General features: G+C 40.0%; 1 protein-coding gene across 4 annotated transcripts in view; it reads right to left on the bottom strand.

Moving 5' to 3' along the window:
* Positions 1-20,630, bottom strand: part of dusp8a (dual specificity phosphatase 8a) — a 52,333-nt gene that overhangs the window by 7,467 nt on the left and 24,236 nt on the right. The window contains exon 1 of one of the 4 annotated variants that reach the window (XM_047346094.1): positions 3,491-3,723. The exons of the other annotated variants lie outside the window; for them this stretch is intronic. Within the exon in view, the coding sequence (XP_047202050.1) occupies positions 3,491-3,608 (118 nt within the window). The 5' untranslated portion in view covers positions 3,609-3,723. Of the gene's footprint in view, positions 1-3,490; positions 3,724-20,630 lie in introns of those variants that run through there. 4 annotated transcript variants of the gene reach the window in all.

Here is a 20,630-nt window from a genome sequence, read left to right as displayed (position 1 = left end):
GGACAGGATGTTCCACATAGTTAGAGGCTGAGGAGAAAGTATGTGTGTATTTGTGTGCGTTCTTTGATCTGGATTAATAATTACTGCAGTGGACCACGTCTTGGGTTAAATTAACATTTAAAGAGCAGAGCGTGCTACGGAGGGAGTGAGTAAGGGGTTACTGGCATGAAGGAAGATTGGAGTCAGAGATAAGGAGTCACAATGAGTGCGCCTGCCTGCTTTTTTAGGAGAGATTATATTACAGCGACATTACGTCAATTACAAAACACCTTCCTGTGATCAAAGATGTACACCGCTGCCACTAATGGACGTTAGTCACAGAGGAGATAGCATGCTATTGGCACTTCGTCACCTGAAACGGCTCTACTTAAGGCTGCCATGACAATGAGGGAGGGCAGATATGTTGATGACAGCTAGTTCAACTTGTCCTCCTGAGTGTTATCCAGATGAAAAAAAAAAAAAAAACGCAGAAAAGAACCCACTGATGCTCAAAAAGTCCAGAGACATGGTCAAACAGTCCCTACATGTAAATAATGTGTCCAATCCAATCTAAACAAACAGAACACTCACAATGAAGTCATAGAAAAAACCTTGACCAAGGGGATGACATCAGAAAGACAAACAGAGAGATGAGTTCACCCGTTATGCGGCGTGATATTGAGGAAAACCCGACATCTTGCTGCACTGAACTCAACAGACAAACCAAACATGCTGAAAGGCGAAAATAAATCTACAGCACATTTAGAAAATGAACACAAGTGTTCTCTGTTTGAGAAGGAAAAGTTGGCAAGCTGGAGTCTTGAAAATGTACTCGGGAAGGACGTGACTAACCAAGTTCTGAACACACACTGCTTAAAAAAAAAGAAAGAAATGTTCTGGTAAGAAGGAAAACACACAACAAGGAAAGAGGGCACTGTGTCGCCATCGGCATCCTTTTTCCGTTCTCTCAGCGGTGACTGGCCGGGCGGAAACTCAAAAATCCAATTTTTCTGGTTACTGAATCCACTATCAGGTCCTGCTATTCTGTGTTTGGCTGTTGCTGCAGGAAAAAACTCAAAACTAGTTATTTTTAGTGTCAAGTGGTTATAAAATAAGGGGTATTAAAAAAAGCTGTAAAAGGGTTTTTAAAAGGAAAGCATATTTTCTACAAAATTTAGAGAGAGATCTCTTCGTTTCTTTCAGGCTGTGTGAGAGCAAGAGAGAACAACACTTCAGCAGATAACAGGAAGGCTGAAAACAGCACAGCAAAGTTACAGCCTTTTGGAAATAAGTTAGGATAAGGATCCCCAATTTCTAGATAATACGCACACAGACTGCTGTTTTTGGTAATGCTAGCTGTTCTAACTGTTCGAATACCTAAAATAAGATGCTAACACGGCTAAAATATTTATGCCGTAATCATTTGACCTCTTTCAAGAGTAACACCATATTAACAGCAACTGCTTCCTCACACACATCACCACTGCTCCTAATATAAATAATTAATTTAAGCTACATGGCAGGAAAGCTAGAAAAAATTGTTTTAAAGCTGACCTTAAATCTTTTTACGTTAGGCTACAGCTTATGTTAAACCTCAATCAGCTAAAATCAGGCAGGTCAAAGCTAAACACATTAGAAATTGCCCACAAAATGCTCATTTATTAATCTTCAATATTACTGATCCGGTGAAATAGTCTTCTTAATAATGGGTGCGATTTATTTTTAGAGCAGTAATTGATTTTGCAATGCTCTGAACAAATACAGGACCAAGGGATAGGTTAAACGTCAAAAAGAGCATTAATTACATTTTTTCAATAATTTTATTGCTACTTTTATCATGGTTGCAATTAATACCACAATATACCATCATAGAGATTCTGGCCAGAAGTGCATGCAGCAGCTGCCTGGCATTTATTGTTAATGGGATTTCCACTGTTACATCATTGCGGCTGGTACAATTGACTGCATTGTCAATAAAATCTTCCCTTCAGCTTCTGTGTAGATTTCAGTTGGCCTTCTTACCTTGTCTGTTAATGGGGAAAATGAAAGGCGGGTGCACAAGCACCCCACACACACACACACACATACACCTAAACAGCCTGGGGAGCATTGATTTGGGTGAATGACCACCCTTCACCCCTTTGTTGCTTTTCCCCTGTGGTTCATATCATAGGAGACATGACGCCATCTCTCTGTGGCCCTCCAGCTGTCCCCTCCACCATGAGGGGACATTAGCATCTCAATGTAAGCCCCCCCTTCACCCTCCCAACATGACATCATTGCACACATGTCCCTCTCAGCTCCACAAAGACTGTGCTGCAGCCAGAGGAGAAGCATGAGTGTGTGTGTGTGTGTTTTCGATTGGGCAAGATTGCTTAGAAATAGGCCAACAGACAGAATACTGATGAACTAAGAGGGTGAGGTCATCGCTTATCATGCATCCTGTCAACTTTATGATTATCAAGTTGTCACACCTGCTGACGGTTAAACTGGCTGTGCAGATAACGGGGACATGTCACTTCGATCACCTGCTGTTTTAGCAGCGTTGTGTTACTGCATTATAGGCCCATAAACTCTCCTATAATTTAGTCTGCACGCTCAAGTCAGTTCTCACAGAGACATGCCAACATGCTTCTGTACCTGTGGCACACAGGGCTATTTTCATCTGATGATGCTAAAGGTGTGATTTTGTTTATGCTGAGTGGAAAAGCATGTACAGTAATAAAAATGGTGGCAAGTGCAAGAAAAATGCAGCAGATGATTTCTAAAAGACGACAGAGTCAATATGCATGAATGTTTGTTGGAGGCTTTACCCTCAGAACCCTTGCTCTGCATTGCCTAATCGCTCTGTGTGAAAACGTGTTATGGTAAACACCTGCAGTGCACCCTGCACATATATTGATAACATAATCTCCCTGAGACACCATTCTGTAGAAAGAGAGAATGTAAAAAGGCAACAGCAGAGCAGAAGGTTGAGAAAGACATAAACATCTTAGTGACCACAGGTTGAGCACTATGTCATACTGCGGGTCACAGTTCCAGGTCTCCCCCCTCAGTGTTTTTTTCTCCCCCTTCTCCCCTCTTTCCTCTTCATTGCTTCTCATCTTCATGATGCCATCCTCCTAATTCCCCTTCTTCCTATTCTGTCTCTGTAAACTTGTTACCAGAATCAAATAAAGGGTGATGAAACTATCAGTAGGTTTGGATCAATTCCTGCAGTGATCTCTCCTTATATCTGATTCGGATCCTTAAAATTCACTTCACATCTCTTTCAATTGCAGAACGCATGGATCAGAATACCTGAAAGGTGAATGATGCCTTTGTACTCTGCTGCGGTGCATCTATCCCTGTTCTGATCATCTCTAAAATCCATCTCTCATTAAGATCTTTTCATTTTCTGCACTCATGCATACACAAAGGCCTTCATCCTTTATATGTGGGTCTTATTTCTTGCACACATACACACACATGCTGTATACTGCAGCCGTTTATGCTCCACGTGGATACACACCTCGAAGCTCTCTCCCCTGCTTCATCCGGCGGACTCTGATCTTCAGCCTCATGTCTGATTCTTGCAGGTCTGGCCAAAAGCAGTCCTCTGCTGGGGCAATCACCACATCTAAAGGCATCCCCCCAGTACAAAGTCTGCCTCGATCGCACCCACGGATAGAAATGTTTGGGTGGCCCCTTCCTTCAGGGACAAAAAGAGTCCTTGCCAAACAAACAAACACAAACAAACCAAAAAAAAAAAAACCCCCCCCCCCCCCAAAAAAAAAAAAAATATATATATATATATATAGATATCTATATATATATATAAAAAAAACAAATAGAAATGCTTGTTCAGGATAAGTTAAAAATCAAAAGTCCATAAAACTCCACTCTGGTTAAGTAATTATTCCAGTGTCCACTGAGTGACTTTCAAAGACAATAAAAAATAGTCCAAAATGGTCTGTGGACACGCTCTTCAAGTCAACATATGGCCAAAAACCCTATGCCAGGACCACAAAAATTCCTAGAATGCTCCTGCGTCAATAAACGGCAATTTTGTGGTCTTGTGAGGATTATTCGCCTCTGAGACGGCGAGAAGAAAAACAAAATGAGTAGTCTGTAACGCCTGTATGTAAACGCCAGCTGTGACCCGCCTGCAGCTGGTTTTACAGAGCGGCTGTGTGTTCCTCTGAGCGCTCTCTGTGTCTGTGTCCACCGCCAGAAGAGCAGCCCGCTATTGTTGTGCCGCTCCAACTCTCCGCGTTTCTCATTCGCTCCGTCACCGGTTTACACTCCTCCCTCTGCCTCTCTCCTCCTATGACTCTCTCTGCGAGGAGGATGACGGAGCTGCACTCTCTTCTCGAGCTCTGGGCTTGAATGAGCTCACTTGCCGTGAGCTCAGACTCTAACCAAACCTCCCTCCCCATCACCTCCTCCTCCTCCTCCTCCTCCTCCTCCTCCTCCTCCTCCTCCTCCTCCTCCCTTGCTCGTGGAGCCAGCGCTCTGTCATAGCTAATATCTAAGGCATGTAACCACATTCCTTACTCATCCAGCAAATATGCGACCACCTCAGGGGCCTAGCTATGGAGCTGGCCTCTGTCAGGGCAGGATGGAGGATAAGATGAAGATATTAAGAAGATATAAGACACGAAAAGCTGTGATGCTTCATCGTCAGTCACAACGTAAACAGGACAGTGGATTTTTGTCATATTTTACACATGAAGTTGTTTTCAAATCTTTATTATTTAACTCGAAAGAAAACAAAAAGACACTTGTCTGCTACTGTGCAAAACACATACCAATAGGTTGATTTAATAAAACAATACTTTAGCTTAGCTAGGATTTAAGACAATGCCATAGTGGAAAGAAATAAGCAAAAATATAAAAAAAATAAACAACTGATCTCAAGATGTTGGGAGCCTAACAAATTAACATTACAGTTTGTCTTTCCAATTTGGGTGTGGCATAGATTTGTAATCTATTTTAAAGAACCACCTTTCTCAGCACTGTCCAGGGTGTACCCCGTCTCTCGCCCATAGACTGCTGGAGGTAGGCACCAGCTCCCCCGCGACCCACTATGGAATAAGTGGTAGAAAATGACTGACTGACTGACCTTTCTCAGCAATTATAGGTTCTTTGGTGGATGTCTCTACCAGCTTTGCACATTTAGAGACTAAACTATTTGTCCAATTCTTCTTGGCTGAATAACGCCAGCCCTGTCAGATTAGATGGAAAGCATCAATTTGCACAGATTTTTACTTGGATTTAGGTTTGGACTTTGACTGGGACATTGTAAAAAGACTCTCACAAAGTCAGGCGTACTTGACTCCACAGACATCCACTCACACTCAAGGCGGACAGTGCGCGTGGAGTTCACGCTGCTCACAGTACGCCTAACTATGTGGGAGCCTTATGACATGAAAACTATTATATTACAACCATGGCTTTATCTTTACGGTTGCTGTTCTCCTGGAAGAAGAAACCTTTGTTCCAGACTTATTTAGCTCCATTAATCTTTCCAGCAATTGTGTCCAGCTTCTCTCTCCCCGCTGAAGAAAAGCATCCCACTGCATGATGCTGCCCCCACCATGTTTCACCGTGGGGTTGGTGTGCTCAGCTATGAATGACAGACTGAACAGAGTTAGCTCTGTGAGATTTTCTATAATAGCAAAATTGTTTATAACCCAACCCTACTTTAAACTCTACAGCTTCCTCCCTGACCTGTCTCATGTGTTCCTTGGTCATCATGATGCGGTTTGTTTGCTAATATTGTCTAGCCAACCTCCAAGGACACTACTTGCACTGTATTTTATGTAAGAGTATTAGAAAACATGGTTGAAAATACACACTAGAAATGATGACTATGGTACTTCACAATATTGAGCTACTTAGTTGGTCTAGCACATACAATCTTCATGACACCCACTGATGTTTGTGGTTGTAAGACAAATAGGAAAATGTTCAAGGTGTATGAATACTTGAGCTATATCTGTAACTAATTTCTTATATAGTAATCGTTACCATCTCAACAAATTTTTACTTCATCCTCAAAATAGTCCAATATCCAACCTATTTAGTCTCCAATTTAGTCAGTTGAGCAAATCAAATCACTGTCTTGCTCCAAAAAAAAAAGAAAATTAAGCTCATACAATATGTGAAGCAAGAGGGTTGGAGTGGGAGGGTAAATGGAGAGTGACCGACTTCATCTCATCACTGTGATCACAGCAATGAGATGATTACAGAGGGGTGAGAACACAGCCTTACATCAATCTCCATTCAACAGTTGGATAAGAAAACAGAGGAAATAGGTCACTTTGCAGATGATGAGCTTTGTGAAAAATGCATACAATGGTTTTACAATGGTCTCTCTTACTCACTCACACACACACACACACACACACACACACACACACACACACACACACACACACACACACACACACACACACACACACACACACACACACAGACACTTTGTCCATCTGCGGATGGCTGAAGGACGACTGGCATGCATAGTGGTCAACCAGGGTTATTACACTTGATTTCACACCTGCTCTCAGTTGTTCTCCTTGTGTGGCTTGAGGCCATAAAGCAGCTTTCACAACAACAGTGGAAGCTAACAACAACAATAAAGAACAGTCTGTGGTTTTAATACTGTAAGTTTTTTTTAGTTCTTCTTCAGATCCCTCTCCTCAGTGAAGCAACAAGACTCAGAATAGTAGTGTTAATTAGAGGATGAAAGCCAAACACTATAAATGGCAGCCTGGCCTTTTTTTTAATTGACTGTACATGTGTCCCCTGGTGCAACAGAAATAGGTGGACTGGACATACCCCTCCTCTAAGACTCCCTCCTAGATTTACAGCCTGCTTTCAATGGTACGGGGTTTGTTACTGGGACGACGGACAGTTTATTTCCACATACACAAACAGGGAACGACGAGAGAGCGGTGGAGAGGAGTAGGAGTATCGAGGCGTGAGATAAAAAGTGAGATGGTTGGTGAAGGCTACAGTGGGGCTTGAAACCAGAAAAGGAGTCTGAATGCTTTTATGGATGTAAATAAGCAAGAGATTTCACTGTTTGGGTGAATAGAATAAATGTTATAAAAAGTTATTAAAGCGTAACCAATTTAAAAGATGAGTTATTTGTTGTTTAATCTTAATTGTGGCATATATATAGTTTAAACTGTTTTTAATTTTTTTTTAGTTTTTCCTTCCACTCACCTTTCCATTATTATGTTTGGAAATAGCACTCAGTGTACACTAAGCTTTATTTAGCTGTGACCTTTTATGGTTGTCAACGACTAATCCATGAGCATGCATGTCTTTTTGTTATTGGTCTTCAGCAAAACTCACATTTTCTGCTAAACTAAATTCTTGGATTTTATTGGCTTAAATGGATAATTATGAAAATTTGCTAAAATAATCGGTGTACAATGAAAACATGGCATATGTGTTCTACTCTTTAACTATTGGAAATAAATCAACAGTTTCCCAAGATTCTAATATACATGTAGCACAAAAACATGTAAAAAAATAACAACATAAATAAGATGTATAACAAACGTCTGTTTATGTGTTTTCAGTTGCGTGTCAACAAGTTTATTATTATTTTTACCACTTGGTTTTGGAATGTGCTAAACTTATACAAGCAACAAACTTTTTCTGACCAAAAGCATCACATATTCAGCAAAACAAATATATATAAAGAATATTCTGACTAATAAATCATCAAATTGCTTACTGGGGTACTGATGCCAGCTTGTGCACGTTTATATAATAAATAATAATATAATAATAACATGGTTCCTCTCTGATTTTTATAGGGTCCTGTAAAATCCATTTTCCTTTATTTTCCTCCTGTTTTATACCTAAATTAACAGTTTTCATTATTTTCATTAAACTAATAGTTGAATTGTAGAATTCAGAAAGAAAAAACTGAAATAACAAATTTCTGGGGAAAATCATGCTCTCTCAAAACACAAAAAACAAACTAGGTTTCCTCCAGGTAAGGACCTTTATCCATAATCTTCCTAAAACGAAGTAACAGAAACAATTATCTGTAAAACACTTAAACGTCTTTAGATATCAAAGAGGTAAGCTTGACCCAATAGATGTTTTTCTTTCACTTAAAATGTTTTGTCAAAGCCTGTCCCCACATTTTCCTTCAAGCGAGACAGGCAGCAACAGGAGCGTCATTCTACACCGCAGATCATCTGTCAAGATATCGCAGCAGAGGAAGACGTCATTCCCTGGATTCAGCAGGTTACGAAGAGGAGTTAATGTGTGTGTTTAGCTTCGAGATCGTGCATGTGCTGGGGGAGGAGGAGAAGGCTGAACTGTGCAAAGGTGACATGAAGACATAGAGGACATTGCTGCAGGGGATCAGGCACATGGCAGTTATTTACTCCAAATACATACAACAATAATTGCTTGTGCAAGTGTACATGTATTTTTGTATGTGCATGCATGCATATGTGTGTGTGTGTTAATAGTGCTGGTTGTGAGAGGATCAGTAACAAGGCTGCTCTTGCAGTGATGTCATGCCTACAGGAGAACACAGCTGCCATGCCTGGGGGGTGAGGTAGTCACCAGGGGAGATGGAGGAAGGATGGATGGAGCTATTGAGGCTGGGGGAAGAGGTAGAAGAAAGAAGATGGGGGGGCCTCGGTGAATGGGGGTGCCTGAATCTACAGAGACAAATGTATAATAATGATCCTTAGTGGTGCAGCTGGACTTAATGAATCATCAATACTTGCAGGAGTACATAAATGCAAGAAATACTAAGAATCAGAAGATCAAAATAAATCAGTTTGTTTAAATATTCTTTTGATCTTCTACTGAGACGTCTTTGTCCCTTTGAACCCTTTGTAGAGACGTGTTTAAGTATCCTAGGCTAAAGTCGATCTGATGGAGGCTAATGAGTTGAAAATCTGCAGGAGAGCTAAAGAAAAATGAATAAATGGGTTTCCCTTCAGTAAATATCACGTAGGATATGTGTTCACCGAAAAACGGAGCATTGATGCACTACTTGACTATATGCATGCTCATGCATTAAGTGACTTCATCTATGTCTGCCCAGCCTGGAGGGGAGGCCCCACTCACATCAGTCAAACAGCAGACCCCCTGCCCTCCAAACAACTTAACCCCCTGGAAGAGCTCTCCACCCGTGGCTACTGCACCAGTAAATCTGCCTCACTGGAGAGAAATTAGTTTACACTCCCATATATGCTTACACACTCACATTCATGCACAAGCGAGGGCATAAACACAGAACAGAAGTGGGTATACGCTATCAAATGCACCGAGGGGGGCTTTCAGGACCAGACGGGCCCTCATAAACCAGATGAAGTACTTAAAAATCCCAGTTGGGGGTGTTGTGTGTGTGCAGTTGTGAGTGAAGACAGATTAGAGTTTTTACACACTAATATGAAACACTAAGAGGCAGTTATTTTACTTTTTTATTTTTGGTTTGTTTGCCTGCTTGTTCAGCTTAAATGTTTATCTTTTATGTTTGGGTAAAGACAGAGTTAAGCTCAGACTGAAATGAACTAACAATTCTTTGCAGAAGTTTGACGTTCATGTGTAATATTACGCATGTGTGTGAGTAAAACAAAGATCTGGAATCTGCACGAACAATGTGAATTAGCCTGCAGTGCTGAAAAGATAAAAAATGTGTTTGCATTCCTCTCAGCCTTGATTTCCCCAGAGGTGAGTTTGTCTATAGAGGTTTCTCTTAGAAAAGGCGATGGCTGATTCATTCTAAATGCTAATAACCAGCTACGATGCCAAGGGTTTCCTTCATACACGTGAAAGCCATGAGGCTGTAAAAACACACGTCTCCCTCTTTCTCATGCGGGACGGTCTCCCACGCGTACTGTAGTGATTATTCCTCCATATTTTTGGATGGATGGATGGATGGATGAACGCCTATATGACTGGATATGGAATAAATTCTGGAAATACAAATATTTTCCTAAACCTGGAAAATCATTTAAATTCCAAACTTTTCCAGACTTTCCTAGACAGCACAGGAACCCTGAGTAGAGGCAACATTATACCAGAATTAGTCTCAGAGGGAGGAGCTGACAGGAGACCAGTTTAATGAGCCTGTACTGCTGATATATTCGGACAGAACTCTTCTGTTAAGGGTAGATAACACATTCAGCAACTGTTGCACACGAATAGATGAACAGATTATAGGTCAAAACATGAAACAATCTATGATCTTTCATATTGGTGTGAATTTCAAATAACAATGTCAAAAGTAGTGCTGTCCAAACTTTTTGTTGCATCGGCCAAAATCATCAAATCAAAATTGCAGACCAAAAAAATATATTAAAAAAAATATTTTCACCTGCTCAACAATTAACTAAGCCTGTAATATTCTTAATTAAAGTAGTTGGAATTAGATTCGGGTCACTCCTCCTTTCAAAATCAAAAGCAGATTTGGATGCACCAAAATCTGGTTTTGAATAAAAGTCACTGGAAAGAAGTGGTTCTTGATAAGTATGACATTAAAGAGAGAGGATGAACGTAGTTATTAAGAGACAAATACGTTGAGTTGTACCTAACATTGTCCACTGGAAAAAGATTTTAGTTTGTCGGTAGGGATTTTGCCCTGAATGAAAATAAAAGGTCTCCATTTGCATCAACCGCCTGTGCTGGTGGGCCATATTTGTAGTTGGGGGGGGCCGCATAAAATCAGTCTAGGGGCCATAAATGGCTCCCAGGCCACACTTTGGACACCCCTCATCTTGAGGAATCTTCTCCAATGACCCCAATATAAAAATCATATCCGCTTTCCTAAAAAGTTCATACTAGATCACCGCTTTCAAATTGCTGCTTAGTCCATGATTTTGACATTAGATTTAAAGTTTGTTAGCATAGTTATAGTAGAACTTCTATTTTCTACAATGAAACCCTGCAAGTGTTGCTTTATTTCTGCTTTTTCAACTAATGGGAGCTCAAACCTTCATCTTAAAGAATTCAAACAGCATAGTTTCTTTTTTATCTGAAACCCCAAAGTATATTTCAGTCAAATAAAAAAAAAAGCTGCTTATATTCCAGAGATAAATCCAGTGGGAAGTGCTAGAATATTTAATTGACCAAAAGAAACGTTTATGAAAAGGACAAACTTTTCAAAACACAGTACTTTTATACAAAGAGAAGTATTTTGTCATGCAGGGACTGGATTTGGGCGTAGAAGCTAGAGATGAGTTGATATTGCAGAAGCTCAGGCCAAGGTCGACTTTTCTGACACCACCTTTGAGAGTGTGGAGCTGTGTGTGTACACATGAGTGTAAATGTGTCACTTCCAGAGAGCAGCAGTGACATCATGCTGTCAGCCACAGGAGAACAATAGAAAAGGAATGACGTGATGCAGTGAAAGGAACCGGACAAGCTGTCTGTGTGTGCACCCTGCCAGCGCCTACATCACGCTGGTAAATCATTCCTGGAGCTCAACGAGAAATTTCTGAGCTTCCCTGCTCAGTCTGAATTAAAATATGTTTCCTTTTTAAATCTATGCAGACAAGGAAATTCTCAAGATATAAATTTATGTTTGTTCATGCTGGGCTCTCTAGGCGTCTCCTTTTCACCCTGGGGATACTGATACTCCCCTATCAGAAACAGGAAATGGTTACACAACACAGGGAGAAGTGGCCTTTCTGTGCTGGACTGCGTGCCTCTATGAATGTGTGTACCTGGTTGTGTATGGCTGACATTTTGTGTGTTTATGTGTGCCTTTGCAGAGGAGGAGATAACCAGAGGGTAAAGAATGATCACAAAATGCTGTGCTGCATTCCTGAACCTGGAGCCCTAGGCTTCCCTGGAACTCCAAAATTAGCCTGTTGCTGTTGCAATGGAAAATCTTCTCCCAATTATCAGGAAACGGCCACAGATAAAGAGCTTTAACCCTATAACTTATATGTGGTCAACCAACGACCACTAATACATTTTTTTATATGGCCGGGGGTTCATTTTCCAGTCTTTTATTTTTATTGGTTATTAATATACATACTTTTTAAGTGTTACTGTTCCAAATCCTGCAAAGACTTTGCAAAAGTACAAGGCAATTCAGATGAAAACTCTTAATAAACAACTAAATGAATGAATAGGGAAGCAGCGCTGTAGCATACCAGAGATAAAATGCATCAAAAACGGCACGGTGATAAACAGGAATCCACCATTGTTCCAGGGAATGACGCTATGAGAGGAACTGCCGTGGGCAGTCCCAGCATGAAAGGAATGCAGTGGACGTAGGCCAGGATTGAGCAGGATAAATCAGCGTAATTGTTAGTTTCTCCTTTCCCTTTTTCTTGCTCCTTCTGGAAATTTCCACTCCACGTTTGTCAGAGGCATCAGCGGGAACGCTGCAGCGGTAAAGTAACGGCACAGCAAACAAAAAGCAGAGCACTTGGCCAGCACTCATGAGGTGGTTTGAGTTATGAGGTGCTGATGGGGTGGACCTGGGTTAGCTTAGCTGTTCAGCCTCGGCTTCTGTTGACCCGATGTGTTGACACTCCCTAGGTAACGGTTTAAACAAACTATATTTATCCCATGTAGGACAAATGCATGAAAGGGGTGGGTTGGAATGTTTAAAAAGCTATTGGATATATTTCAAAAGCAGGACGATATGCACTATGAATGGACTGTAAATGCATTACATCCAAAGTATTTAGGGCACTTCACTCATACATCAGGGCTGCTACATTTTTCACGGAGAGAAAAGGCTACTTTTAAACTCCTCTTTTAGATCCCCAAAGTTGGAATTTAGGAGGATTTCCAGAACATAAGACTACCATTACTACTCCAGGTACTAACGAATCTATAAAAATAGTATAATGGTTTGTGGCGCTAGTGTTTGTACAGCATGCTCAGCTTATTTACCTATTTGCACTGTTTGCATACTTCAACCAGCGAAAGTCAGGAGCACACCTCATGTAAACTATTAAAGACAAAGAATATGTACGATCAGCTGGTTCCTGTATTTGTCTCACAGAGCTGGTTTTTTGATGCTTTGGGCCCAAGGTTGTTTGGTGCCCTAAGCGGAATTAAATTTGGGACCTACTATCAATTAAGACCTTTTGCCTTTTGAGCTTTGTTCATTTAACATTTGAATAGTTTACTAGTGATCCAACAATGAATTCTTTAAAGTGACTTAATGATAGAATTAGTTTTTTTTTTACAGCCACCTTAGTCAGTTTGCATTACGTATTAAATAAAGTTGGGATAAAGTGTTTTATATGAGTTTTGTGCACAGCCGGTATTGAGGGCCGGAGTTAATTGGTTGTGTTTGAAAGAAAACTAGAAAAATAGCAAATTACGAGTTGAGAGTATTTTGCAAATAATAATGGTGTGCATGAAACTGTGACCTCAGCTCAGACACAAGCGAGAGCAAGGAATAATTTAATAGCATTCAGTTATGACTGTTGACATAACTATCAAAGTAGCATTTCCCTTTGTATGATTCCAAGTAATTCATTGCCAATTAAAAAAAGATCATTTTAATTTTTATCTGACTTGCAAAGCTGGAAAAAACAGTGAAAGTTTGAATGTCGACGCATTCCTTATAAACCTGCCTACGAGAATCAAGTTTCAAGATCTATAATAGGCCCTCTGCTGGCCTGGTGAGACTAAGCAGTGACTTAGTTTGCTTCTGCCTCAGGCTCGCTGGATGCAGGTATCCTGACCAGTGTGTTGTGACCATTACCATTTGCCTTGCCTTACACTCCTTTTCTGTGTGACACTAATAAGGTCCTGAACCAACAAATGTGTCTATTAGTCAGGGAACAAAACAGATTGAAAAGAAAGCAAAATAAAAAACATTATTAAGAGTGGGAGGAAAAAATGGTGATAAAATGAGTGTAATTAAAAAAATACATATAAACACCATGAATAAGAATCAAAATTCTTTAAAAAAAAGGAATTAAAATATGTACGGTGTAATGTAACATGTAAAGTTTTTCTTCTGTACTTTTTTTAAACAACATTCTTTTGAAATTTCTGCCAAACCTCCGTTTGAAAATGTCTCACAATGAAGTAGCTTGTTTAGAAAATCACTACCCCTAATGTTTTTTTCCACAATTTCCAACACCATCCTTTCCAGTGTTCCTGGATCATCATGTTCCTCCTCCTGGACAAAATAGAACATCCTTGCATAATCTCCCTTCTTCCTTTTTTTGTGAATCAGAAACTAAAAAAAATTTAACTCACTTTAACTAAATAAATTAATCTTTCACACTAAGAAACAAACAAAAATGGTGGTCAGTTCTTAATTATAACGTTTTGGTTTAATTCATGTGTGCTGATGTCAGGATCTCTAATCTTTACCAGCACTCTGTGGATTGAAGAAACATTTCCTCTTTACATGAAATAAAATGAAACTAATGTAACTCCTGCTTTGTATGGTTGGAAACATACGGATGACATTTTCAGTATTTGGATTACACTGGCTTGTCTAAGCCAGTGTAAATTGTGTGAAGAAGAAAGAGTAGAAGAAGAGCAAGAGGCAAGTAGAGCAGCGAGATCACGTCATGGTGAAAACATTTGGCAACAGCTTACATAAATACACACACAGACACACATCATACAGTGCTCATGCACACACACACACACACACACACACACACACAAAGGCGGCCTGTTTTGTTCTCCGGTTTTCAGGGAAAAAAGGGGAAAATGACATCAAGCTTATCATGTGAGCCCAATGAGACTGATGAAGGAGGGGTTACATGAAGCGATGTTGCATGATTATCTGTCTCTGTTTGTGCATCTGCAGGTTTGTTGGAGTGTGTGTGCAAGCCAATAATTGGAAAAAGCAATGGAGTTCAGTGAATACCTGCAGAGTTAGTGCAGAAACCAGCATTATGTCATTCTTCTGCTCCAATGAGCCTCACAGTCTGTAACACTTCTCAAAAAGCAGCCAGGTGATGTCATTGGTATTTTGTAGCTCATATATTCTGACCTTTGTGGACCCTAGTTAAAGACCGGGGTGGGGCTGGTGCATATGTGTATGTGTGTTTGTATATCTTGAGGCCAGGGTGAGAGCACCGAGGCCACTGGCGCCAGATGTGATGACCGCAGGAGTCTGGGCCTAAATATAGAGCTCTGTTCTCAGCACCACGAAACAGAGGAGAGGAAGGAGGAAGAGATTAGAGGAGGAAGGCAAGGGGGGAAAAGGGGAGAGAGATGGCCAAGGTAGGCGAGATCATTGAGAATAATGTGTCAGAGCTCCCTGAGGATGGTGAGCTCACCTCCTAATGGCACCACTGGCTCCTTCTCAATGAAATCACTGATCTGCTGGAGCTTCCCTCAGTGTAACAGAGAGGGTTCAGATGGTGCAGAATGCATGGTGTGGGGGAGGGAGGCTACAATGAGGTCCAGAAAGGGCAGGTTAAAAGCTAAGGAACACAAGTTGTAAAACTCAAGGTGTGAAAAAATAGACCCGAGTTGGTTTGCAACCTCTCAACGGGACTGTTGCAAAAAGATCACTGTAGAATAATTTTAAATCTAACTCTGCAGGGGTGCATTCATAACAGCAAGAAATCCTGCAGGACTGAAGAACAATAACACACTTTCTCTGAGCTTAAACCTCTATAGAAGAAACCTTGTCTCATTAAACAAGATCTCTGGCAACACGCATACTCTGAATACACACACAAGAGTAGCCGGATGAACCCTTCAGTGAACGCACACGCATTCAAGATGTAATGAGAAGTATTACCTCATCTCCTCGACTGCTTTTATTTGTGCTTTTTCTTAATCAGACACATGCACTGCCTCATCCACGTGCACACACACTACTTCATATGCACATATTCATGCTGAAAAGCACAATATACACATGCATACACACACAGGGACATAAAAAGACCTCCTTATGTAGCTCCCTGGAATGTCTCTGTGAACAGCTTCATTGTGAGATTCAGCCTCCTATGATTACCTCACCTCTTCAGCTTCTCTCTGACAAATGCACACACACAAACAGGACACCACCCTGTTGTACACCAGAGCAGCAGTATGACATATAACAGAAATGACCTTTGTACATCCGTCTGTGAAGTCACACCTTAGCCTGATGTCATTGACACACAACGCAGTGCGGATGTGTGTTTTTGAGTTAAAAACCCTTCCATCAACTAATTGCTCTCATCATCACTATGTCAGTGTCTTGTGTCTGTTTGTACGCTTTTCAGTAAATTTGGCAGCTTGATGGGGGAGCTATAAAAACCATTAAAACACAATAACTTACTTATAATATAATATAATATAATATAATATAATATAATATAATATAATATAATATAATATAATATAATATACATGGTGACACAGATGGTTGCATTTTTGCATTGCAGCAAGAAGGTTCTGGGTTCAAATCCTGGCCTGGGGTCTTCCTGAAAGCAGGTTTACATGTTCTCACCATGCATGGATTCTCTCCAGGTATTCAGGCTTCCTCCCACAGTGCAAAAACATGACTGTTGGGTCAACTGGTCTCTCTAAATTGCCCTTAAGTGTGAGTGTGTGTGTGTGTGTGTGTGTGCGTGTGTGTGTGTGTGTGTGTGTTTGTGTGTGTGTGCGTGTATGGTTGTTTGTCCTGTGATGGCCTGGCCCCTGACCACGGTGTACCCTGCAACTCCCGTCCACCAGCTCCCCCATGACCCTGCAAGTACCAACACGTATAGATAATGGATGGATGGATAATATAGAATAATAACTGTACAAAATGATGGTAACCTCTCTAAAAGCGTAATAAGGAAAAAAAGGAAATCAGAGAACACACTAAACTTGACAATCGACAATAACATTGTTTTTTCCACCTGTTTTTCCAAAACACAACATATTTAAAAACTCTACACACCCCTGTTAAAATGTAAGATATTTGTGACATAAATAATTGAGACTAAATAATTTCAAAAGTGTTTCCACATGTAATGGGATTTATATCCTGTACAATTTAAGTGCAAAACAAACTTCTGAAAGAACCTATTTGCATAAGTGTGCATAAATTAAAACTTTTGGTTAAATTTTTTCATTCAGTCCTCGTTGGTAGGAGTGCATTCCATACCTTCACTCAGTAATATTAGCTCACTCTAACTTGCAAAAGACATGTGTTGTCCAACTTTAGCCCAACTCCTTGGTCCAGACATCTCAGGGGACCGTCACATGTAGAACACAACCAGTACTGATCACAAAGTCCCATACCTCCTACAGTGTTAATGTCAGGCTCTAGATAGTCTCCACGAACCGTTTTCATCTGGTCTTTTTAGGAATCATGGAGAAAAGTCAAGTTTTTTTAATGTCACTGTTGGCAAATGTAGAGCGTTTGAAGTAGTATGTCAGAAAACGTCCAGCCAACTGTGCTGGAAGACATGCAGAACAGAGAAATAACCACTTCTACTGGAGCAACCTCATGGAGGGTTTTTACAAAAATCTAAATTAGGTTTCTCAGCGGTTAACTGTGGCAATCAGAGAAAAACACATGAGATGAAAAACTCATTTACTGGTCCTAATCACAAATCAGGATAAGTAAATGAAGGATTTATCAAGACAAAGATGGTCTGGTCCTCAAAAAATAGCAAGAGAGGAACGGGAGGATTTCTGTGATTCAACACTACATCATCTCCTCATCTGCTCATATTATTAATCAGGTTAGTCTCTGAAACCATGACAGTCATATTTCCAAAAGGAAAAGTGGTTTGTTGTTTTTTATACATCACCAGTCCAGTGCCTGGGCCACAACTTGGTCTAAGCCTACCGATGACACCTTTTGCATGGAATGAGCTGGGTGTGTATATTTGAAACTTAAACTGTATGAAAATATTATTTTATGCCATGCATATGAATGAAAAAAGTAATCTTACAGTTACTGTGAGTTTTATTGCTTTAGGCAGGCTGGATACATGTAGAATTTAGGCTTGCTGCATTGTACATTATGGACAAGTGGTAGATTTTCAAAATAAAAGCTAGTTACCGTTAGTGCTTGACAAAAGTTAAATAAAAATAGGAAAATTCGTACCTTTCCAGATAATAACAGTCATGTTTTCCTCTCTGTAGGTCATTGACACATTTCTTACCCTACTAAACTGGTTGTGTGCTTTACTGAAAACACCACGCAGTACCCCATATGAATGTTGACCCTCAATGTGTTTTTGCTCCTCGGCTCTTTGTCTTTTTGACCCTGTGATGTGATGCTGTACTAATCCCATGAAAAACACTGACAGATGGTCATGGGAAGATTAGGAATGATCTTGCACATCTACAACCTTCACCCACATACTCTGACACCTTCATTTCCTTCTAAATGACAAACCTGTATCTTCACGTCATTTTTTTTTCCATTTCATAATCTGTTCTTGTTAAGATTTGACTGTATTACTGAAATGTGTGTGCAGTGATCAAATTGCATTGTTATTTTTATCACCACCTCTTCTTGTATGGGAACTTTCACTGTTTCGACTGTAGTTTTTCTTTTTATCTGCTCTGTCTGCAGCTCTATCTGCTGAACCTAAAACATTAGGTCAAAAATGCTTCACATTGGTGAGACATCAGAGCTGCTTTGACACATGTCGCAGCTACATAGTTGGTGTTCTCCAATGCAGCACTGAGCTTTGCACAGTTCGGCTGTGTACAGTGGGAAACATGCAAACTTTAGACCCACTGGGGAGGCAGCTGGCCCCAACAGTGTGGAGTTGTCCTCCCACACACACACACACACACACACACACACAAAGTCTGGAAAAAGCAAAACTCATCAGCCTGAGGTCCTTGTGGGTGAGATCACCACTGTGGTAAAAATAAAGATGTCCTGGGAGAGACATGTTTCTCACCAACATTTTACACAATCAATGAAGCGCTCAAACAAACACTTAATCCTCGAGCACACATAGATTTACATGCACACTGTAACATTTTTCAACTGCCACCATGACCACATCCTGAGCAAATACATATTTTAAACTAATTACACAGCAAAAGTCAAGTTAGATCCAGGATTATTTATCTTCTTCAAAAAAACAAAGAGATAATTTGGGATATGGTCACATGACCTCATCCTCAGTTGGGAACCGGTGTATTATTTCAACCGGTTGTAGCGATAATTATTCATATGATTATTTTATGAATGGAGACAGATCCAAAACATGATAATTTTGGGATCAACAAGTAACAAATACACATGCTTAGGTTGTGTTTATGAGTTTATCTACCATCTCTCTGTTTATAAAAATGAGTTTCCCTGGTTGACGGTAAACTTAAACCAATAAAAGAAAACACTTTATAACATATAACAAAATCCATTTGGAAAATGTGTGTCACAGAAAGATTGATCTAATCTACCATTGGTAAGCAGTAAATATAAATAAAAAAACCTAGGGTAGAAAGTGTTATTCGTCATTTCTCATTCTAACTTGACTTTTAACATAATGCTACTGAATAAGCTGTGTCTCAATGTGTGGTGAGCTCGTGTGAAGTTAATCACAAACCAATCAGTTATGAAGCAATCCTGAGGAAATCTTACTGTCATAAACCAGAAGAAGCTAAATGGAGGCAGAAAAGTAAGTGAAAACTGAAAAAGAAGCAGAATCTGGGTGTATTTAAATGGCATTGGAGACTGCAAACACTTAGTGCAGACTTTTCAGGGAGTTTTTATTTCTTTTTTTGGTTTTAATAAGATGCACAGAGATATTAGATGGTGAGCATAATTGGACCATTTTCAGCTTCATTGGGCCTGAACACTAACCATCCAGTATTTAAAAATGAAATTACCATTAAAACTGTGTTATTAATGGTAATACTACTACTAAAAAGTGTGCTTTTTTTTTGTTTTTTTGTAAAATGCAGCCTCGGAAATGCTTTGCAGCACATATATAGACAGGTCAAGCAGATGGCAGCAAAAGTAAAGTAGCCATATTTCAACAACAAAAGAGCAGTGGGTGTTTAATGTTGCTGGACCTTATAACTGTACAAGGAAGACATTTTAAAGATGTTTTCGTCCTCACTACATGCAGTAGAGACTGGATGCAGATTGTACTTCACACAAGCTGATGAATTGTACATACAAATAGATTAAAATATGTTTTGAATTAGAATTAATTCTGGCTTTATTGCATTAAAAAAAACATATGATATTTTTGCATTAAGGGTTATCCGCTAAAATTACATATTGTTTAATAAGGCAAAAAAAGGTCTTTAACAATAGTTTTCTAAGTGGTTCCATTAGCTATTCCCAGCTTTCACCATCCTCTTCCCTATAATAAAACCCTGCCGCATCCTGACACATAACCATTACTGCAGCACTTTTCTCACGTGGCGTTACAAAGCAAGCTAGCACGCAACAATCTCATCTTTTTCTCCTCTGATGCACTTGCATGCAAACCCGCACATCTTGTATGCACAGACACTGGCTGCTAGCTCCACTGACCCAATAATACAAGCACCCAAACAAGAGCCAACGCTATTGGCTGTTTTTTGTTTTTTTCTGGGGACTATTTTCTGCCTTTGTTGTCGTGGAAACAGCAGAGAAGTGGCGACAGAAATGGAAAAGGTGCAACTCTTTTTTTCTCTTCCTGAAGTAAAAAAAGAAAGTATAAGCAGAAGAGATAATGAGAAGGAAGAGGGAACTGCTAACAGGGGTACTTTAATTAATAATATGCAAAAGA

This window comes from Girardinichthys multiradiatus, chromosome 2 (assembly GCF_021462225.1).
Source record: "Girardinichthys multiradiatus isolate DD_20200921_A chromosome 2, DD_fGirMul_XY1, whole genome shotgun sequence".
Lineage (NCBI taxonomy): Eukaryota > Metazoa > Chordata > Actinopteri > Cyprinodontiformes > Goodeidae > Girardinichthys > Girardinichthys multiradiatus.
Note: the sequence above shows the minus strand (reverse complement) of the source record. Positions and strands in the feature narration are given on the sequence as shown.